The sequence below is a fragment of the Macaca fascicularis genome, chromosome 3, assembly GCF_037993035.2.
Source record: "Macaca fascicularis isolate 582-1 chromosome 3, T2T-MFA8v1.1".
Lineage (NCBI taxonomy): Eukaryota > Metazoa > Chordata > Mammalia > Primates > Cercopithecidae > Macaca > Macaca fascicularis.
The window spans coordinates 125,100,322-125,123,668 of NC_088377.1; the positions used below are offsets into that span (position 1 = coordinate 125,100,322).

General features: G+C 37.9%; 1 protein-coding gene across 8 annotated transcripts in view; it reads left to right on the forward strand.

Moving 5' to 3' along the window:
• SLC25A13 (solute carrier family 25 member 13) overlaps positions 1 to 23,347 on the forward strand; it is a 199,861-nt gene that overhangs the window by 84,197 nt on the left and 92,317 nt on the right. For 5 of the 8 annotated variants that reach the window (XM_015447314.4, XM_074035468.1, XM_005550161.5 and 2 more), the window contains one exon: positions 19,442 to 19,581. In XM_015447314.4, the coding sequence (XP_015302800.1) occupies positions 19,442 to 19,581 (140 nt within the window). Of the gene's footprint in view, positions 1 to 19,441; positions 19,582 to 21,648; positions 21,713 to 23,347 lie in introns of all 8 variants that reach the window. The other 3 variants (XM_074035470.1, XM_074035469.1, XM_074035471.1) reach the window with 1 other exon arrangement.

The following is a 23,347-nucleotide window of genomic DNA, read 5'->3' on the forward strand; positions in this document are numbered from 1 at the left end:
TGCATATTTTCTGGATACACGACCTCTGAGGGTTATATGTTTCACAGATTCTTTACTTTGTGACTTGCACTGTTACTCAATTGAGTCTTGAGGAACATAAGTTTCTAATTTTAATGTAGTACAAATTATCAGCATTTTCTTTTGTGGATAGCTCTTTTCGTGTCCTGTTTTAAAAAATCTAGGCTGGGCACAGTGGCTCCCGCCTGTCATCCCAACACTTTGGCAGGCCGAGGCAGGTGGATTACCTGAGGTCAGGAGTTCGAGACCAGCCTGGCCAACACAGTGAAACCCTGTCTCTACTAAAAATACAAAAATTAGCTGGGCATGGTGGCAAGCACCTGTAATCCCAGCTACTCAGAAGGCTGAGGCAGGAGAATCGCTTGAACCCAGGAGGCAAAGGTTGCAGTGAGCCAATATCACGCGCGAAACTCTGTCTCAAAAAAGAAAAAAAATTTATTTGGTTTCCTCCAGGTCGGGAAGATATTCTCCTATGTTATCTTCCAGAAGTTTGTTTTCCTTTCAAATTTACATTTTAATCTTTCTAGAATTTGTTATATTTTTGCATGGTACTAAAGGTAAAGGACAAGATTCTTCCCTGGCCCCCTTCCCCAAGGATATGTAGATCACCCGGCACCATTTATTAAAAAGGTCGCTCTTTTCTTTATTGCACTGCAGTGGTGCTGCTATTGTAAGTCCAGTATGAGGCTGTATCTGAATGCTCTATTCTTTTTATATAATTGTAAATTCTCCACTAATACTATACTATCTTAATCACTGTAGCTTTATAAGTCATATCTGGTAAGGCTTTCAACTTTATTCTTTAAGATTATCTTGGCTATTCTTGGCCCTATTCACTATCAAAACAATTTTAGAGTAAGTTGTTAATTTCCACAAACATCCTGCTGGGATTTCACATGCTATTGCCTTCAATATGTATAATATCTATATGTATATGTATAAATAAATGTTTTATTCCTTTAGAATTTTTAAAGTTTTTAAATAAAAGTTTATTTAATAACAACTGTTAGTCTGTCTATATCTCACTACTCTGGAAATTTAGAGTAGATGAACACTACAAATTTTGAAAGAGAAAGGAACACATACATCTATGTTATTTGTTATCTAAAGATGCTAGTACATGTTTACAATTTTGCAGATAGGACTACTGCCAAGGATGAATCAGTGCTAAGTGCCTCAGACGGAGGATAGTAGAATCATGAGCTGAATTTTATATTTGAAATAACAAATAAGCATTACCTTCTTAAAAGTTCATAAATATTTCAGTAGATGTATTTTACTACATATTGAATATAATGCATTTAAAGAAACTTCAGAATTCTGTGAGTTGGACGTTACCAATACTGTCAAATTTTGGTTATCATAGTGGACAGGAGGGGTGTTCAAAAGGAGTAAATCATGGTGGACGACAAGCAGGGTAAGAAGAGGGGAGAGAAAATGATATTAATGGCCTAGTCATTTATAACCAAAGCAGAATAATAATAAATAAGGGAATAAAGTGTCATTATATTAATTATAAATCTATGCTACTATATGAGGAGATATTTACATAAATTTGTTTTTGAAATTTAATGTATTTTCTCTTTAAACTTAGTGTATGGAATGTCAACATAGTTTTCTTTTTCTTTTCTTTTTTAAAGTGTTATTTTTTGTAATGGATATGGGTGGCAAACTTTTTCTATAAGGCTAAGATAATAAATGTTTTGGTGCAGTCCCTATGGAAAATAGTTATGGAGATTCTGACAAAATTTTAAAAATAGAAGTGCCATATAATCCACCAATCTCACTTCTGGATATTTATCCAAAAGAATTGAAAGCAGGATCTTGAAGAGTTATCAGCACTCTCATGTTCATTGCAGCACTGTTCGCAATAGCCAAATGTGGAAATGACCTAAATGTCCATCCACAGCTGAATGGATAAAGCAAATATATATACATATGATAGAATATTATTCAGCCATAAAATCCTGCCATATATGACAACATGAATGAACCCTGAGGACACTACGAGTGAAATAAGACAGCCACAGAAGACAAATACTACATGATTCCACTTATATGAGGCACCTGAAATAGGCAGAGTCATGGAATCAAAGAGTCGTGGCCGCCAGGGGCTATGGGGAGGGGGAATGGGGACTGACTAATCATCTGGCATAAAGTTTTGGTTAAGCAAGATGAATAAGTTCTAGAGATCTCCTGCACAACGTGTGTTAATAGCTAATGATATTGTTTTGTACACTTAAAAATCTACTAAGGGTAAATTTCGTGTTAAGTGTTTTTTTCCACCAAAAAAAAAGATTTTTTTTTTTTTTTGAAAGAGGTGAGGGAATTGGTCATGTAGATATGGGGATGGAGGTGGGGAGACTGTCCCAGGCAGAAAATAATAGCCATTTCCCAGGTTCTAAGGACAGAGTCTGTTTGATACATTTGAGGAACATTTTAGGCAGAGAGACTATAAACAAGTACAAAAAATATGATATCAGGGTATCCTATTTATAATGTAAAGCAGGCTAAGTGGGTAGAAAGCATGGAAGCTATCTGAGCAGATCTAGAGGAGTGACTGAAAATGCATTAATACTGAACTGGCATGATATGGGCTGTGTATTCCATGAAGGGTTGGAGCTGTGGGGATCTGGAACTGATGGCCACTTTGGAAGTGTTACGAACAGTGGAGGCTGGGAATAACAGAGGCATGGACTGGAGTCATATCTTGGGACCCCACCTGGGCCCGCCTTCCCTTCCCTTCCCTTCCCTCCCCTTCCCTTCCCTCCCCTCCCCTCCCCTCCCTTTCCCTTCCCTTCCCCCCCGACCCCACAATGTCTCTGTCACCCAGGCTGGAGTGATCTGGGCTCACTGCAGCCTCAGCATCCCTGACTCAAGCCATCCTCCCACCTTAGCGTCCCAAGTAGCTGGAACTACTGGTGGCGCCGCCATGTCCAGCTAACTTTATTTTTATTTTTGTAAAGATGAGTTTAACTATGTTGCCCAGGCTTACTTCAAACTCCTGGGCTCAAGCAATCCTCCCACCTTGGCCTCCCAAGATGCTGGGATTACAGGCATGAGCCAGTGCACACTGGGCTATTCCTGAGAGCTAATCTGTATGACTTGGCTCCCGATCGGCCATGGGTGAGAGGAAGGGGGTCAAAGGAAAGGCAGAAGGACCAGGTGGTAGCTACTGGTCTTGTTCTGTTCCCAAGACTTGTGGTTTTACATAATCTCATGAGAGAAGTAAGGTAACCATCATTTTTATTTTTAAATACATGCCAACTTCTGGGCTAAATACTTTTGGTATAATTTATTGTTTAATTATTATAGCCTAGAAGGTCTATACTATTATAATTCTCATTTTCTGAAGAGGAAATAGGCATGGGGAGGTTGAGTCAGTGGCCACAGTCATAGTGTTGCCTGTGGTGGAGCTGGGAGAGCAGCCTGATCCTGGCTGACTGTTCTTCACTGTGTCACACTGCCTCCCTCTGGTGTTGATACTCATGCTTTTGGAGTGAGCCCACCATAATCCAGACAGGTGTCAGCCATTGTGGTCTCAGTCTATATCAGACATTAGAAGGATTTAATATTTTTCATGAAGTAAAGAGCAATAGGCAAATGCCTATGGTGGAAAGTAATAAGGAAGATAATGTACCTGACTTAGAGTTACCAGTGTACATAGAAAGTTGCCTTGGTTCCACCTATCTGGATAACTTGTTGAGATGCACACAATGTGAGTTTTACCCAGAAAAGCTTTATATTTTTATATGAACAGAATTCTGACTGAAGGGGAGAATCACAGGACGATAGGGAGGGGTGAGGAGATGGCCCGTGTCCAGGTTGAGGAGAGAGGGAACCATAGTAGAGGAGGCCCTTGATTGAGGGGTGCAGCTTAAGAGACCTAGGTACTTGGGAGGGTGGTTGTCAGGGCACCAACGACAGGGCCAGGCCCTTAAGCAAGAGTAATTATTTCATATAAGAAGCAATTAGGAGTCACCACAAGGTCTTTGGAGGACAGGGATAGAGTCAGAATGATGCTTGGAAGAGATGATTTTTGTTGAGTTGACTAGAGTGGGGCAAAGCCAGAGGCACCATGTCAGTGATCATTATTTAGGCTTCACTGTATCTGTGTGAAGCCAGTTGATAGTCATCCCACTTTGTGAGTGGAGGAGCTGAAAGTCGGGATTTGGAAGGACTTACCTGGTGTGTGAGCAGATTGGTACAGACATGTTGAGTGATAGTTTCTCAGACACTTTCCTGTTACTGTATTTCTTATTTAATATTGCAGGGAGAGCAAAGCATTTCCATTGTGGATTTTGAGAAAGAGTACCTGTGTGGATGTGTGGGTGTGTTTAATGAAACTGTTGATCTGAACTCTTCGGCATATATACCAGTGCTTTGTCTTATAATGCTAATTTAAGACATTACATATTCCTACTTACTGGTATTTCTTAAGTTGTTGTACTGCAGTAGACCACATTAATAGCCTAGCTCCACAGTAGCAGAGAGCTCGAATGCTACTTTTTTTTTTTTTTCGGAGACAGAGTCTCGCTCTGTTGCCCAGGCTGTAGTGCAGTAGCGCGATCTCAGCTCACTGCAAGTTCTGCCTCCCGGGTTCAAGCAACTCTCCTGCCTCAGCCTCCGGAGTAGCTGGGACTACAGGCGCATGCTGCCATGCCTGGCTAATTTTTTTGTATTTTAGTAGAGATAGGGTTTCACTGTTGTTGCCCAGGCTGGTCTCAAACTCCTGAGCTCAAGCAATCCACCTGCCTTGGCCTCCCAAAGTGCTAGGATTACAGGCATGAGCTCTCCCTGCTGAGAGCTTGAATACTACTTTTATCTGAAGAAAGTCACAATTAGACCCCCTGAATATTCAAAGTATGTTCTATACAATAACCAATTTCTTAGGTTAAACTCCAAAATGTTTTCTTGCGTTATGCTATTACATGTTTTTCTCTTCCTTTGACTTTTTTTAAAATTAATTTTTCAGTACACTGAACAAGATTTCATGAAATAGGTTTTATGTGCAGTTTTGAAGTTATCCTTAATACGTGAATGTAACCCAATTTCATTATCCAAATGGTGGTGGTAATGATGGTATGTGCATGTTTATGTTCTGCAGTTTTTAATTAAACTTTAAAGTCAAGAGTTCGCAACTCTTTGCCTAGATAAGTATCAGGGAGTCTGTGAATGGCTATGATTGTAATATTTTGTCTAAATGAGCATTTTTTTTTTTCCTGGGGAAAAATTGCATAGGTTTTAGCAAATCTCGCAGAGGTCAGTGACCTGCCCTTTAAAGATAAAAGCTGCTTTTTATAGAGGGGCAGTTGAACTAGTAGAGATATATCTTATTTAAGACTTTTCCAGCATTGCTGTTAAAAACATTCATTGTAGAATAGTTTATGTATGACTTCAAAATGTAATGATAATCAGTTTTTGGATGCCTTTTGATTTTGGATATATGAAGAAATAAAATATATCAGACAACCTATATATAATACAAGAGACAGACTGGAAAATACATTTTTCTGTAAATGAAGTAAATGTAGAGTAACTAATGAATTATTAAAAATACAGAAAGAACCGGGCACGGTGGCTCACACCTGTAATCCCAGCACTTTGGGAGGCTAAGGCAAGCGGATCACAAGGTCAAGAGATCGAGACCATCCTGGCCAACATGGTGAAACCCGGTCTCTACTAAAAATACAAAAATTAGCTGGGCATGGTGGCACGTGCCTGTAGTCCCAGCTACTTGGGAGGCTGAGGCAGGAGAATCACTTGAACCCAGGAGGTAGAGGTTGTGGTGAGCCGAGATCATACCACCGTACTCCAGCCTGGTGACAGAGCAAGATTCTGTCACAAAAATAAATAAACAAAATAAAATACAGAAAGAACTGTTTGGTTGGCCGGCTAGTGAGACCTCTGAAAGGGAATTGGTTCTGATTCACATGAAGACCAAAATGGAAGAAACTAGTGTACACCCTATGCCACATTGGGAGGCCTGGGCTCGCTTGCCACTGCAGCTCTGCCAGTTAGCATGGAGTCCAAAAGAAACTGGTCCAGTCTTGCCCTTTATTGGAAACTACAGTGGCCTGTTGTCCTTAAGTCTTCGTTATTGAAATATATTGCAAGTTTAGTTACTATAGAGAAGTGTTTCTTGTTTATGTTAATAAGTGGCATGTAAAAAAGGACTCTCCTAAGAGAGAATCATAAAGACTAAAACTTTTAATTTATTAAGGCTCTGAGAAGTCCTGTGGAAAAATAAATATATTTAACTTTGTTTAAATTGGAGTTTAGCAAACTTATATTTGCACCAACTTTTCTCTCGTGTCTCTCACTAAACAAAACCCACAGAACCGGGGTGATTTCTAAGCTAGTTAATTCTTAATTCTAAGCAAGTCCTCAGTTAGTTAATTCTCTGACATGGATGTAATTGTTTGGAGGAACCCTTTCTGAGTTCAAGTTAGACCGTGTCCAGGAACACCTGCTATGATGAAATTGGTGTGCTTTGGGAAAATGGGTAGGCTAGATGACATTAGGAAATGTGTGGAAACACCCACTCAGTCACTTTGATTCAGGTTGCAGAAAATCATGGGAGTTGAAAGTATGGAAATGAGAAGTTTCAAAGTTAAGCACTTAAATTTAATATTAAATATATAAAGCTAGAGGAATGCTGGTATTGGACTGGAAGAGGGCAGACTTTACCCATCATTTTTAAGCTTGCTGGAAAGGAAGGTCATTTGTTAGTGTCTTTGTAAAGACACTTGGAAAGTGAAATATTCGAAAAGTTAGCTGGGGGGTAAAATGGTGAAGAATCGGAAGAAATGTTACTTGGGGAAAGTTCTTTATTAATATTGGTTCTGATTTTGGTATTTCACAAAAATAATGTGTCATTTTGATGAAAGAAAAATATTGCCCTACAGTAGATTTTATTTTATTATATGAGAGGTGAAGAGGGGACTGAATATGTTCTCTTACACATGCTTACATCCCAAATAGAGAGTAAGAATTTCTAATAAGAACAGTATGAGTTTTGAAAGTAAATAACCTCTGTGTTGATAAGAACTGTGGCATGCCTGGGTACTGAGTATCTTTTCCAGAGATCCTAGAGACTGTTCAGAAACTGTTCCAGTTCATTGGGTCAAAAATCCACTATTTATGAAGAGCTAAATACGGATTTGCACGATTGACCATAATGGCTTCAATTTTGAAAGACAGTAGTGTCAGAGAGCACTTCCAGTTGGTGGGATAATTTAAGAATTGCCAATGCTCAAATGGCTAAAATATTGTACTTTTTGCTACTTCATCACTCCATTTTAAAAATAGAGAGCGGGAGAAAAAAAGGCAGACCTGTTGAGAAGGTAGAAGAATGTCAGTTGGAGAGTAAATAAAAATAACCATGTGAAGCCACTCCTTAGTTAACTACTGCCTGAAGGTCTACTGTTCCTTAGAAGCCTTTCAGGATGTGAAGAGACTGGATTGGGGGCTGCTGTCCCTGTGCGTGCATGTGCACCTGTGTGTTCGTGTGTGCATGTGTGTATGTGTGTATGTGCATGTTCATGTGCATGCATGATGAAGGGTGAAGAGAACTTGTGAATAGGAAAGAAGGTGTAGAGAACAGAAAGCTAACAGAAAATCCTAAAACTTAGAGCCCTAGGAAGATTTGACTATTTTAAACTAACTGTACTGCTCATTTAAAAATAGGAAAATTATACCATTCTTCTTTTGGTATAAGAGAGAGATAAAAATACAGTTTTTCTAAATTGGAAAATTTGCTGTAATCTTGTTGCTAATGACTGATTTCTTCCAACAGTTGCAATGCAGTTTTTGCTCTGATAGGTTGATAAAGGAAACAAAATCAAGAACATATTGGAAGTTCTCAGAGAAAATTACAGTTTAGGTATATGTTGGGGGTGGATACTTAGACATTTTAATTGAAATAAAGCAGTTTTATACTAATATGGGATCACTGTGGGTATACATTTGTAGTACATCTGTTCTTGAAGCATTTAAGTAGGGTTAAATGTATGTTAATGCTTTTGCAAGAAAATTTTTGATAACATCCGTCTAAGGAAACTAGCTTAGGAAATAGGTTTTTTAAAACAATATAGATATTATATTTGCATCTAGAGAGTGAATTAGGACTCTGTAATGCTTTAAGAATTTTAAAACATTGGTTGTATTCTCTAGTGGTAATGAAAGTTAACAATAATTAACACACAACAGATGATTAAAGCAAGCTTACACATCTGGAGAGTGACCACAGTCTGCTATATGCCTCCAAACACCATTTTAATTGACCTACTTTTGATATTATGAAAGGCTAATAATGATTTATTCTACCCAGTTGAAAATACTTTTTCTAGCAGATAATTGGAAACATCTCAGTTGGCCCCTCTGTTGATTTAGTTAGTGTGTGTGACAGAGATGGTTAGTATCTTACGCTAGGTATCTGCCAGCCTTGAGCCATTTTGTTGTTGTTGTTGACATCACAGTCACTGTGATGACTTAAATAGTATATAAATCTTGAGAACTGATAGATCTGTCAGATTATAGAGGAGGAGGGATTCTTATCAATGAGGCAGACCATGGGTTCTCATTGTGATAGTGTAGAATGTTGGTTAACTGTGGACTCCCTGGCTGTGTCTCAAATCTACTGATTCAGAATTTTTGGGTGTGGGGCTTGGGAATGTGTTTTAAACAAGCTCTCCAAGGGAACATAGTTCATACTTCAAATGAACAATGGCTGAGTATAGTTTATGGCTTTCTTTCATGGATGAGGAAACAGGCCTAGAGGGGAAAAGGTGACTAGTTTCGTAAGAATCACAACTTTGACTTCTGGCACTAGAAGGACAGGATTCTTTCCTGAATGCCACATGACCTTAACTCAGGCTAGTTCCATTCCTAAATACAGTTTTAAATTAGCCCTAATTTTTACATACACCAATACCACATATGACTTTAGTATAATATTTGGCTCAGCTTGGCTGTGTGTGTGCTTATTTTTTGAAAGATACCTATCACCACTGTACCTACATGCTCAGAATAATAGTAATAATAATAAGTTTACAGGGCCTTATAGAGAACTCAATTTTAATGTGCAGTACTTATGCTCTACTTACTATCTTTTAATGGCAACCATTTTCCCCCTAGAAGTTTCTTGAACGACTCTGAATTGTAGCCAGAATACTTCTTTCCTCCTCAAACCCTTAGCTGTGATTAATGTAAAAAGGCACTTGTCAAAAGGGTTTGAAATGGCAACCTTGATATTGGAGCATATGGCAGTAGAGATAGGTCTGCATCCACTTACTCCATTATGTTATTTAATGTACGAATTCAACAATTTGTCTTTTGCTCCCTGCTTAAAAGATGATGGCCATGGAAGCTGGTTGTTAACCATATCAGCAGGGTGGAATATTACTTCCCTTAGAGAAAAACCACAACTTTCTTTGAGGATTTAGCGTGCATTAGAAAAAGCATGAAACCGTTCAGAGATAAAGTGCTGGGTCGTTCAGCAGTCTCTCTTTGCCTCCAAGAGGGGTTACTTTTATGTTTAACACAAACATCCCTTTTGTGTTTATTGTATTAATGGAATTTTTAAAATCCATGAGAAAGAGAGAGAGATTATGGTTTAGTGTTTGAAATAATATAGCTTGATGAATCTTTTTTATTTTAATGGGAGACTCTTTTTCATAGATATGCTGCTTCAAAAAGTGAATCTTTTTTGAAATTGAAATGCATTAATTTAGTTATTCTGTTTAGAAACAAAAACATTGACAGTTAAAATTTGCATAAGTGAAGACCTTGATGATTTCAGATTATAGTGTGGTGGAGGTTAAGGAATAAGAGTCCATAGAATTTGTAAAAACAAATTCAGTCTAACCACTTAATGGCATGTGCAAGTAATTTGCCAATTAAATATTTCTAGTGTCTGAAAGATCTTCAGAGAAAAGAGTGGAGGTTCTTAATCTTTCTTAATTTTATACTTTAAGAAACATAATAGAAAATTACTTAGTTTTTGATCACTTTTCATTCAAAATTTTAGTATATGAGCTCAAGAAAGGGTGGATTTTAAATATTTGGGGGAAATTATTGCTTTTTGAGAAATTAAAAACTATGATACTTCCAAATCACACTGTGCTCATTTAAAAAATAGTATTTGTAAATATTTGGTGCCCAGATAATAATTTTCATTATAATTAAGATTTTACACTTTGGAATTTTATGATTTTGGTGGTCACCTACTATGTTTAGAACATTGTACTAGTCATGCTTGGCTCCAGAACAACTGTCTAAGATATTCCCATTTTAAGACTGAGAGAACTGGGTCAGAGTAATTTACCCAGGGTTACTCATTAGTAAGAGGCAGATCTCTGACAGTTCTAGGTGTTTTTTAAGAAAACTTTTTTGAGATATAATTTACCCATTTAAAGTATATAATTCAATGATTTTTAATATATTCACAGATTTGTACAGTTATCACCACATTCAATTGTAGAACATTTTCATCACCCCAACAAGAAACCTCACACCACACCTTGGCAATCACCACTGCCTTCCATCCAGTCCCTCCATCCCCTGGCAATTGTTAATCTACTTTTTGTCTATATGGATTTGTCTATTCTAGACATTTCATGTCTAAAATGTGGGCTTTCATGATTGGCTTCTTTTACTTAGGATAATGTTTCCAAGGCTCATCCATGATGTAGCACATACGTTATTCCTTTTTATTGATAAATAGTATTTCACTCAGTAGATATAGGTAGGCCACATTTTATTTACTAATCAGTTAACAGGCATAAGAGTTGTGCCCAGTTCTTGGCTATTATGAATAACATTGCTGTGAACATTCATGTACGTAGTTTGTATGGACATATGTTTTCATTTCTCTTGAGTATATTCCTGAGAGTGGAATTGCTGAGTCATATTATAATTCTATGTTGAACTTTTTGAGGAACTGCCAGATTGTTTTCCAAAGTGGCCACACCATTTTCTTAAGTATATTCCCACCAGCAGTATTTGAGGGTTGCAGTTCCTTCACATCCTCACCAACACTTTTTATTATCTCTTTTTGATTATAGCCATCGTAGCAGAGTGAAGTGGGTATCTCATCGTGGTTTTGATTTTCATCTCCCTGATGGCTAATATCTTTTCATGGGCCTCTTGGCAATTTGTATGCTGTCTTTGGAGAAATGTCTGTTCAGATCCTTTGCACATTTTTAAATAGGATTATGTGTACTTTTATTGTATTGTGAGAGTTCTGTGTGTATGCTAGAGTTCCTTATCAGATATGTGATTTGCGCAGTTTTTCTCACAGTGTACAGGCTGTTTTATCTTTTTCTTTTCTTTTTTCTCTTTTTTTAAAACTTTTTTATTTAAGTTCAAGGGTACATGTGCAGGTTCATTATATAGGTAAATTCATGTCATAGGGGTTTGTTGTACAAATTATTTCATCACTTGGATATTAAGCCTAGTACCCATTAGTTATTTTTCCTGATCCTCTCCCTCCTCCCACCCTTTACCCTGTGGTAGGCCCCAGTGTCTGTTGTTCTCTGTGTCCATGTTTTCTCATCATTTAGCTCCCACTTAAAGTGAGAACATGTAGTATTTGGTTTTCTGTTCCTGCATTAGTTTGCTAATGATAACGGCCTCTAGCTCCATCAACGTTCCTGCAAAGGACGTGATCTCATTCTTTTTTTATGACTGCATAGTACTCTTTGATGTATATATACCACATTTTTTTAATCCACTCTATCGTTGATGGGCATCAAGGTTGATTCTACCTCTTTGCTATTGTGAATAGTGCTGCAATGAATATACACATACTTGTGTCTTTATAATAGAATGATGTATATGCCTTTGGGTATATACCCAGTAATGAGATTACTGGGTTGAATGGTATTTCTTTTTTTAGGTCTTTGAGGAATTGTCACACTGTCTTCCACAGTGGTTAAACTAATTCACACTTCCACCAGCAGTACGTAAGCGTTCCATTTTCTCCACAACCTCACCAGCATCTGTTATTTTTTGACTTTTTAGTGGCCATTCTGAGTGGTATGAGATCATAACACTTTCTCTTTTTTTTTTTTTTTTTTTGAGGCAGAGTCTGGCTCTGTCACCCAGGCTGCAGTGCAATGGCGTGATCTTGCCTCACTGCAACCTCCGCCTCACAAGTTCAAGCAATTCTCCCTGCCTCAGCCTCCTGAGTAGCTGGGATTACAGGCACGTGCCACCACGCCTGGCTAATTTTTGTATTTTTAGTAGAGACTGGGTTTTGCCATGTTGCCCAGGCTGGTATTGAACTCGTGACCTCAGGTGATCTGCCCGTCTTGGCCTTCCCAAAGTGCTGGGATTACAGATGTGAGCCACCATGCCCGGCCGTTTTAACACTTTCTTGATGGTATCCTTGGAATATAAAGTTTTAAATTTTGATGAAGTACAATTTATTTTTTTTTTCTGTTGCTTATAGTTTTGGTGTCAACGAAATCATTTCCTAATCCAACATCAAAAAATTATGTCTATATTTTTTTTCTAAAATTTTCTTGAAAATATGCCTATATTTTCTTCTAAAACTATTCAGTTTTAAGTCTTGTAGTTAGGTCTTTGATTCATTTTGAGTTAATTTTTGTATACAGGGTGAGATAGGAACCCAACTTCATTATTTTGCATATGGATATTATCCCTGAAGCAGTTTTTTCTTATTGTCTGTTACCTTTGTTGGAAATCACTTGACTATAAATGTGAGGGTTAATTTTTTTACTCTCAATTTCATTCTGTTGTTCTCTGTGTCTACCTTATACCAGTACTACAGAGTCTTGATTACTCTAGCTTTGTAGTAAATTTGAAATCCAAATTTGTGCCAGGCGTGGTGGATCACGCCAAGTTATTGTTTTTGAAGCTACTGTAAATTGAGTTTTTTTTGTTTTTTGTTTTTTTTTTGAGATGAAGTCTCACCCTTGTTGCCTAGGCTGGAGTGCAATGGCACGATCTTGGCTCATTGCAACCTCTGCCTAGGCAATTCTCTTGCCTCAGCCTCCCAAGTAGCTGGGATTACAGGTGCCCGCCACCATCCCAGCACTTTGGGAGGCCGAGGCAGGTGGATCACAAGGTTAGGAGTTCGAGACCAGCCTGATCTAACACGGTGAAACCCTGCCTCCACTAAAAATAAAAAATTAGCTGGGTGTATAAAAGCGCCTGTAATCCCAGGTACTCAGGAGGCTGAGGCAGGAGAATCACTTGAACCCGGGGGGCAGAGGTTGCAGTGAACCGAGATTGCCCCACTGCACTGCAGCCTGGGCAACAGAGCAAGACTCCATCTGTTCTTCTTTTTCAAGATTGTTTTGGCTCTTCTGAATCGCTTGAATTTTCATAATGGATTATTGGATCAGTTTGCCAATTTTTGCAAACAAGCCAAGTAGGATGTTGATAGGGATTACGTTGAATCTATAGATCATTTTAGGGAGTATTGCCATTTTAAAATTAACTTTGGAGAGTTTTGCCATCTTAACAATATCAAGTCTTTTAATCCGTGAACATGGGATGTGTTTCTATTTATTTAGATTTTCTTTAGTTTCTTTCAGCGATGTTTTGTAGTGTTTAGAGAATCAGTTTTGCACTTATTTTGTTAAATTTATTTCTAAGTTATTGTTTTTGAAGCTACTGTAAATTGAGTTTTTGTTGTTGTTGTTGTTGTTGTTGTTGTTGTTTTTTGATGACGTCTCACCCTTGTTGCCTAGGCTGGAGTGCAATGGCACGATCTTGGCTCATTGCAACCTCTGCCTAGGCAATTCTCTTGCCTCAGCCTCCCAAGTAGCTGGGATTACAGGTGCCCGCCACCATGCCCAGCTGATTTTTGTATTTTTAGTAGAGACAGGGTTTCACCATGTTGGCCAGGCTGGTCTCAAACTCCTGACCTCAAATGATCCACCCGCCTGGGCCTCCCAAATGCTGGGATTACAGGCGTGAGCCACAGCGCCTGACTGAGTTGTTTTTTAAATTTCATTTTTGGATTGCTTATTTCAAATATACAGCAATCAGTTGATATTTGTATATTGATTTTTGTCTTCCAACCTTGCTAGACTTATTTATTAGTTCTAATAATTTTTTAGTGATTTCTTAGGACTTTTCTGTATATAAGATAATGCCATCTGTGACCCAACTTTTAAAGGTCTCAACTCTTTTCACTATAACCATACCCTGTAGCCTGGGAAACTTACTAACTTGGGAGAAATAGGTTGACTTTTTGAGGTTATCTTTAGGAAGGAAACAACTGCCACTTTGTCTTCTCATGATGTAAACAAATGCAGCAGACTTTTAAGATGGAAACTTTTGTAGAGAAAGCAAAGTCCCATAAATAAAAGGATCCTTGAGCTTATTTGGTGAGGTCTTACTTTAAATAATATCATTATTATTTGGTGATATTATGGGAACTACAGGCCTTCCAAACATAGCTTGTTTGGCACAGACTGAAATAACAACAATTATATTTTACTTTAAAAAATAAGCATTCTAATTTGGCTTTACTTTTAGGAGGAGTGGCTGAACTAAGAGAAATATGACTTTATATATCCGAAATATATACTAGTGCTACATGCACATTTTAATGCTAATTTAGTTTTGTTTCTCTGCCTATATGACCTCAACATGGGGAAAAGAGTTTAAGACTTGTAGTTTAAACCAGCAGAGACCTCTTCTAATTATTTTTACGTTTGAGATAGATCTAGAAGGTGGTTCTTACCTGAAAGTCTTCCACGACTGAGTTACGAATTATTCTGAACCAAGTAAGCAACTAAAAAGGCTAAAACATTTTGGGTTTCTTTTTTCCTCTCCAGGATTGCAAGTTAGGTTTGGAATGGTCAGGGAATGGTAAGGGTTTAGTGAGAGGGCAACTCTAAGTTTGACTCCTGGAGTCTTTCATGGTAAAGCTCATGGAATTGCCCATGTGGGAGCCAGAGTATAGAGTAGAACTGGGCTTGAAAATCGCTTTGGATTTTCATTTCTGATTTTTCAGCTATAAAATGAGAGCTGGAATTTGTTCTCTTACCTCTCAGAGCCGTACAAGACATAGAGGAATCTTAAACAATCAAATGTTAAGTGAGAAAGCTATTAGTGCCTCCTAAAAGGAGAAAATAATATTAACCTGAGGTAGTATTATAATGTCTCCCAGAGGGAGGGAGAAATGCAAGGAACCCATAGTGATTATTGAGTTTATAGATGTTTCTATTCATGAGCCTGCAGGGAAACATAGAGACCAAACATTTCAGAAAATGAATGCCCCAGGATGATTAATTAGAGCAGAATGAAATATTCAGAAACTTAGGAGTCTATAAAATATTTTTGGAGAAAATGTGTGAGTTTTCCAGAGGAACAATATTCATTATTTTGTTTTAAAAGACTTTATCAGTTGTGAGATGAATAGAAATATTGGTAGGTTTCCTTTAATCTTTTGCATATCATTTGGCTTGTCCAATTAGAATGGCTTGACAATCTTATGATATTTGAGTATATAATCCTGCTAGGTAGGTCAAGAGAGTAAAAAGTAAATTTTGTAGAAATTGTGCCAAGTGGTAAACAACTTCAGATCTTTTTTTCCCTGCAGAGTCCCATGGCCAACTGTTCTTTCCATAGCAAACTTTTCTTCACCATAAACATAGCATCGTGCCCTGGGGGCTTTAAAATAATGTTTGCTACTGGCAGGTGATGCCAGTGTCTATGGCTACCTGGAACAGGATCTCTCATGTCTCAGTGATCCCAGGTGGCTTTGGCCCAAAGCACTGTAACTGGACCTTTGATTCACTTCAAAAGAAATGAACCTTTCTTCATACCGTTGATCTCCATTGAAAAGCTCCCTCAAAGGTCCCTCTCAGTAAATCCTTGACAGCTTTCGGGGCCCAGATCATGGTTTATCTGCTCCAACAAACTTTTCTCTCTCACTTCTCTTCTTAAATCTCCATTTCCTTGCCATGAGGCCGCCCTGTGGTTTAGTGCTGATACAGTGTACTGTTTGAATCTGCTGTTGAATTATTTCTCGTGTATTAGACTTGGATATAGCCTCATACCTTTTACTACCCTTCTTCTTCCCACAGGCCTAGTACAGTGCATCCAAGCTGTGCTACTTAGAAGGTTACTAGCTAGCTAGCTAAGCCCTGACATTCCTACAATAGCCAGCGTGTTGGAACAGTCGCAAAGCTAATAATGGGCCTACATTCTCAGGGTCATGTGGTTGATACACTGCCCAATTTCAGAAGGCACCAGTCACGTGGACCATGAAGCGAATGCCATCCACTGGAGTTGTGCAGCATGGGAGCCCTGAGTGACCTACGTCTACACACGATCTGTGTTTACACATTCCTGCATTACACTGCTTGGTCTGGAGAGTCTTCTTTACCTCCTTCCTTTTAAATTTTTATCCATTTCAGTGAGAAGTTAAAAATTAGGAGTGAATCTAACCCTTCCATACTCCCAGATAATGCTTTCAGACTGAGGTCCTGGATGCTTTCATCAGAAAAACCTGCAGTGCTGACTAAAATGCAGTTTTTTCAGCCCCTCAACATGTTTAAATCACTTTAGGACTAGGCCTGGGGATTTTGATAAACGATGTTGACTGATGATTTGTATGCAGTGCACTGAAGTGTTGAGAAATGACTGTTGAATAGTTTCTCAGCAAGGGAAACTGTAGTGCCCCAAAGGGTTAATACCGCTGTCCTTAACCTGTTGCATTATCTATTGTAAACTTTTTCTGGTTCATTTAAATTCAGCAACTACTTAGTGAGCAGTTGCTCTCTGCCTACCACTGTGCCAGCCATAGTGGTAGAGTCAGATGTGAAGAATGGGGTCTTTGCTGTGAAGGGGCTAATAATCAATTAGGAAATAAAACATGTGCAATAAATATGCACAAACACATTAATATATGTGCATACATATGCATACTATGTAATGATTTAGATAACATCATATGGAGATCTTTTATATACATCTAGTATAGTATACTCTAGAAGATTTATAGAGAGATCTTTTTTCAAACAAATCATTATTGGTACTACAGGCCTATAGGACTGTCAGATTTTAGATCTGAGAGATATCTTAGGGATAATGTATAACTCTGTCCTGCAGAGGAGATTTCAGTACATCAGCCAGGCATTTCGTAGAGATACACATACTCTATGGTATAGTCCAAAAAACTATAGCGTTCAGAGTTTCGGATTCAAATATGAGCTCTAGTAAGCAGCAAATGGTAGTAAAAAGTAAACTTTAATTATAGATAAATAAGATTGTTGTTTATGGTGAGACACATTTTACATGCGTTCACTAATTTTAGAAAAACTTAAACCTACTTTTATGTATATTTATAATTTTAGACCATATAAATATAAAAATGGATAATAAGTGCCTTAGCTTTATATACCAACTATTTAGTAAATACCTTCTGTTACTTTCTATGGGAAACAGAGATTGAAGGAGAGATCAAGAAGGGGAAAGATCTTATTTTTGACAATTATCCTATGATTATTACATTAAAACTTTATTTCACTGGAATGCTTGGCAGAAAGGAATCTTTAAGTTAACTGAGGATAAACCAGAAAACCATTTTTTCTTGCATATTATTTCTCTCAAATTTTATTCTAGTATAAAATTTTATTTATAGTGTGAATTTTTTTTCTTTCGGTCACATCTTTATCATTTGAACATTATTTTCGTTAGATAATTTATTCATCTAAATTAGAAAGTTATGGGAGCCTTTATTAAAACTTTATTGGGCCTGCTTCCTGCAGAGATACAGACACTTAGACCTGGAAAGGAGCCACAGATTGTCTCGGTTAATGTGTTTTGCACCGAAGAAAGTCATGTTTTATGATATTAAGGGACTTAGAGCCATTAGAACAATACCTGGCACATGGTGAGTGCCCAATAAACTTTAGCTCCTATTAGTAGAATTTGAATCCAAGTCATTTGAATTTTAGTTTGGTGATTTCTTCTCAGCAATCTTCTTCTACTTAATTCCTTTTATTGACCCCTGGTCAGACTCGCTGATAATCTTTTTTTTGATTTGTTTTTCCTTTAAATCCTAATTCTGGATTCACTTCATTTTCCTTATATCTTACCTCTTTTTTCCCTAAAAGTAAAGAAGACAGAATAAATTCAGTACTTGTACTTTAAAACTTTTAATTGTCCTCATCAGGGCCAGTCTGAGGATTTCTGCCACCTTTTATAAAATTTTATAAAATTTATGCCCAGCATAATCCTGATATTTACTGCCTTCTGTGTGCAAATACACACCCAACCTTATGCTAATGGTGGCACTACTGTCTCTTCATGGCGAGGCTTTAAACATTTCCGGAAACTTTAAAAACATGGAATAAAAACTGTGGGTATAATGGGGGTGGGAGTAGGAAATTTGGGGGGATACCATAGACACATGCCAAAGGTTTTGGCACTTTTCAGAAGACTAAATAACTTTCTTCTTGTTTCTTTTTTTGTTTTAAATAGAAGCAAAAGAGAAAAAAGGTATCAAGACAGTTTGCTCATAAAAATGAGGTTTGGTAGATATATTTAAAGATGTGAAAGCCAGGAAAAATTATTAATATGCTAATAATTTGCATTTTGTCCACTCTTCAAACACACACTTTTACTGAGAGGAGGAGGCTAAAAATAAAAACATTAAGCTTTAGAAAAGTAAGGTTTTTCATGTTGGGTTTTTTTTTCTCTCAGTCCTCTTACAGTTTTTCTGTAGAGGCTAAAAGAGATCCTAAGGCAGGACCAGCACCTTCAGTGACCCATCTAAATGGGATTGTTTGAACAATTTGAGAACTCTTGGGTCAAGCCAAAAGAGTGCAGTAGAAAGTGAAAGACTTGGGCTGTTGCCGGCTTTTCTCCCCATTTTCTTTGTCTTTCAATGCAGCTCGATAAATTGTTGGACTTTTTCAAGCACAGAAACAGCCTTAGGGGTGTTAAATATGTATGTCAAATTTTTCCTAATGGATTTCTAAATCTTCCAAAAACTTTTAAATAACTTGTTAAAGGCTATATGTAACACTTGTATCTTGTGGTATGTGTGTTTGTGTATGTATGTGTTTCCTGCCACTAAGATTGAATTCTCTCCTCCATACCTAGAAAATAATCATTATTTATTGAAACAAAAACAAATGAGATGATAATAGTTTTAGCTTACTACTTGGGTTTCCTACACTTTTAGGTTGTGTGTATGTGTGACTTCTTGATTTTCCCCCCCCTTTATTTTGTTTGGTGGGATTTTTGACCTTGATTTCTTAACTGATTCCTTGAGGATTCTTTTATTTCTGCCATAGTTTGTAATCTCTGTGTCTGTTTAAAATTAAGTTACTTTTTTTAGTAAGAAAAAGTGATATCCATTCAATAACAGATTTTATCAGAAAGAACCTGATTTACTTTGTTTTAATCAACCCGTCTTTTCTCTTTTCAGAGGATGTTAAGCAAGTTTTTGGACAGACCACAATTCATCAACATATTCCATTTAACTGGGATTCAGAATTTGTGCAACTACATTTTGGAAAAGAAAGAAAAAGACACCTGACATATGCGGAATTTACTCAGTTTTTATTGGTGGGTCTAGCTCTTAAAAAGTTAAAAGGGTAAATAAGTAAACCTGGAATCAAATTGTATGTAAAAGTCCTGATTTGAGTCTTGAACTGTGATTTACTACACACTTTCTAGCCTGGCAAAACTGTCCTACTGGGAAGTATTTCTTTATTAATATGTTGAAATCATAGAATTAAATAGGATTTCCACAGATTTATGTAGAACTCCTTCATGTTTAGAAGGAATACACATCGAGGCCCCGGGAAATCAAGTGATTTCCTCAAGGTCAGTTAGGTCAGGAGGGGCAAAATTTCAACTTAAAATTTTGGCTTGTGACTGGCTATGTTACTGCTTACCAGTATTTTGTTTTCCCCTGGAAATGGACAGATTTGTCTTCAGCTTCAGAATCATTTCATCTGACACCTTTTATAGATAAGACATTAGTCTCAAATTTGGCTGCATATTGGAATCACCTGAAAGCCTTAAAAACTAATGTTGCCTCAGTCCCACCTCTAGAGACTAGATTTAATGGAGGCAGGGTGAAAGCCTGGGTATTTGGGGGCTATTTAAAGTTTCTTGGGTGGCCCTAATGGAGAACCACTGTGCTAAGGGTACTTGCGCACTTGCTTCCTTTGGGTTAACCACTGTAGGAGTTGTCTACATTTCTGGGGTGCACTTTCCCTAACCCAGTCCCTGCTGCCCTTTTCTTGTGACCCCCTTCCCCCACCCATATGATCATATCATTGGGCTACTGATGATGCAAGGTGAAGAGTATTCACAAAATATGATTATAACTTAACTTTCCTTCAGCAGCATTATTTAAAAATACTTTAAATACAACATTATCATTTAGTCACTAAAGGTCAATATCTATAGGCTATATAGATGTTTATACATTTGCTTTGTTTCTACAGTTACATTTTATTTATACTTTATTAAATATATTTAAAACAACTCATGTAAGGGGACTCATTTGGTATGTTTAAATTTTGAGTCTTGAGAAAAATTTTAAATTCTTTGTTACTAGAAATGTCCTTAGTGGGTATCCTGGTGCCCCTGGGTTTTTCGTGTGTTCCAGACCTTGCCAGAGCGCTCTGGGGAGTGGTTGGAGTCCTGTTCTGGATGGAGGTGGAGGGTGCATGGGTTGTGGTGCTCACTTTGTAAAGATTTTGTAGTGTCCATTCTTAGCAACTAGCATTTGCGATAGGTTAACTTCAATAGGTGCTTCTCTTTTTGACTTTTAATGGTGTTATTAGATTCATTTAATTTGTCCTGCTGTCTAGTTTGCTTTTATTTTCCAGGCCTTTGGAAACATAAAACAAGATGCCCTAAACCTGCCTTTGTACTTTTTAAAAACAAAGCGTTAATGTCTGTGAATCCCTGTTTTCAGTTCTCTGTAAATATAAATCTACTTACATAACTCAGATGGAGAATGTAATGTGAGTTGCTGGATTTTTGCTGCTGTTTCAACAGGACATTGTTGTGCTGTAGGAGGCGGTATTCATTTTGATGAGGAATAATTACAATAATGTTATTGAGACAAATGCCTCAAATTGACTTTATGGAACACAGCCTAATTAACTTTTAATCTTAATAGGATGTTAGCAGTAGTAAGGATGATCGTGTTTCCTCCTCTAAGCAAGTGTCAATTATACTGAATTGAGTCGATTTTCAACTGCTCACAGCAGCCTCTAGGCCTTCCTCCAGATACAGGGAAGCCAGAGTCCAGGATTAAATAACTCAGGGATTATGGTTATGTTTCCAAACAATTTGTAAGGCATTCACTTAAATTTGACTTCATTCTATAATGGTAAATGGAAGCATCCCACAGTGTCCTGCGTGGGGTGATTCTGTCTCTGTAGCCAGAATAGAAGTACTGAACTTTTACTAGATTATAATGGTTATAGTGGTTAATGATCTCAGTCAGGGCCTTGCTTTGTGTCCTACTCCAGACCCAGACTTACAGGAATTAATGGATGGACCATGATAGGCTTTACCTGAATGCCAGTTTTAATGTCTGCCATTGGGTTCCTTTCTTCCTTCCATTTCAAATGTTTTGTTTGCTTCATTTGAACTCTTTTCTGAATGCAGGTAGAGCTTCAGACCTCTACTTCAGATGCTTTGTTTGCTTCCTTTGGGCTCTTTCTGGATACAGGTAACTTCTTAAAGATATTAGTGAATTTAATCTCCTGTGTTTCAGGCTCTTGCTTTGTCAGGCAGGTATCCGCCTTTCTGCTCTAGGGCAGGACTCAGAAGCAGGCACCAGCTTCCTGGCTGATGCTAAGGCTGTGAAGGCAGATGCTTGGTTGCTTGAAATGTGAACGAGCTGCCACCATGCATGCTGCTACCTGTCACATGATGAGGAGGGGAGCAGCTGTAGGGACAGCCAAAAAGTGCTTGTGATTTCAGGGAACCTGTGTGGCATGTAGAGACAGCACTCCTCTATTCCACTGAGGGTCCCGAGAAGGTAGCTCAGGTTGGTTCCAGCCAGCACATTACCTGTGCTTATATATGTGTATCCATGTGTGTGATTGGTACGGCAGTATAGTTCTCTGCATTTCCATTTTTTTTTTTTTGTCATTTAGTAAATGTTTTACTATATCTAAGCAAGTGTGAGCTTCTGAGAAACCACCATGTGGCTGTGAGGATCTTACCTGGGTCATGTGTTTATCTGTGTAGAGTCTGGACGGGTCCCCCACCCGCTAAGGTGTTGACAGTCCTGGGCATTGCTTACATGGTGAGCTGCTATGTCCTTTTCTGTGCTTTGGTTGTAAAAGTCATAAAGTGGTGAATCAATTTGATATGATTTGAGCTAAACTTGACTGATTTGTACTTTGCAAGTGGTAAGTCAATTTGATATTATTTGAGCTAAACTTGACTGATCTGAACTTCGCATCTAGTAGCATTGAAGCAAGTGGCAGGGATACAAAGCCTCCTTCCTGTAGTCTTCTCCCTCATTGGAATGGAAAGATTTTGGCAGGGAGTGGGGTCGCATTTCTCTTACCCCATTATTTATACTGTTACATCTGTTGCTTGTATTTCTTAATGCCCAGTTAAATTCATCTCCATATAACTTCATGAATGATGGTATGTGTGAATGTGAATACAGTTTTATATGTGGGTATGTATGTGTATTTTAAAATAGTCTATAAACCTCTCCACGTATATCTACTCCCAGCTCCTAGAGCAAAGCTCTAATTTTATAGCTGCTAGATTTAAAATAGATTTTAATATTATTTGTATTTTAGAAAATAATTTGGAGAAATTTTTCTATTCTATATCTGATGGAACTGCAGTTGACAAATAGTATTAATAGGCTGGGGGCAGTGGCTCACGCCTGTAATCCCAGCACTTTGGGAAGACGAGGCAGGTGGATCACGAAGTCAGGAGTTTGAGACCAGCCTGGCCAACATGGTGAAACCCCGTCTCTACCAAAAATACAAAAAAATTAGCTGGGCGTAGTGGCCTGTGCCTATAATCCCAGCTGCTCGGGAGACTGAGGCAGGAGAATCGCTGAACCCAGGAGGCAGAGGCTGCAGTGAGCCGAGATCAGGCCACTGCACTCAGGCCTGAATGACAGAGCAAGACTCCATCTCAAAAAAAAAAAAAAAAAAAAAAATAGTATTAACATAAAACTCGGTATTTTTTTGTGTTGTGATTATTACTCATGTTGGGCAAACCATCTAATTCAGCAAATATTTGCTGAGCATGTCGGGTTGTCAAGAGAGGACTTGTGCACAGGGTTGAAGGGTGCAGAGACTGTAACTCTTGAGACACTCATAATTTGAAA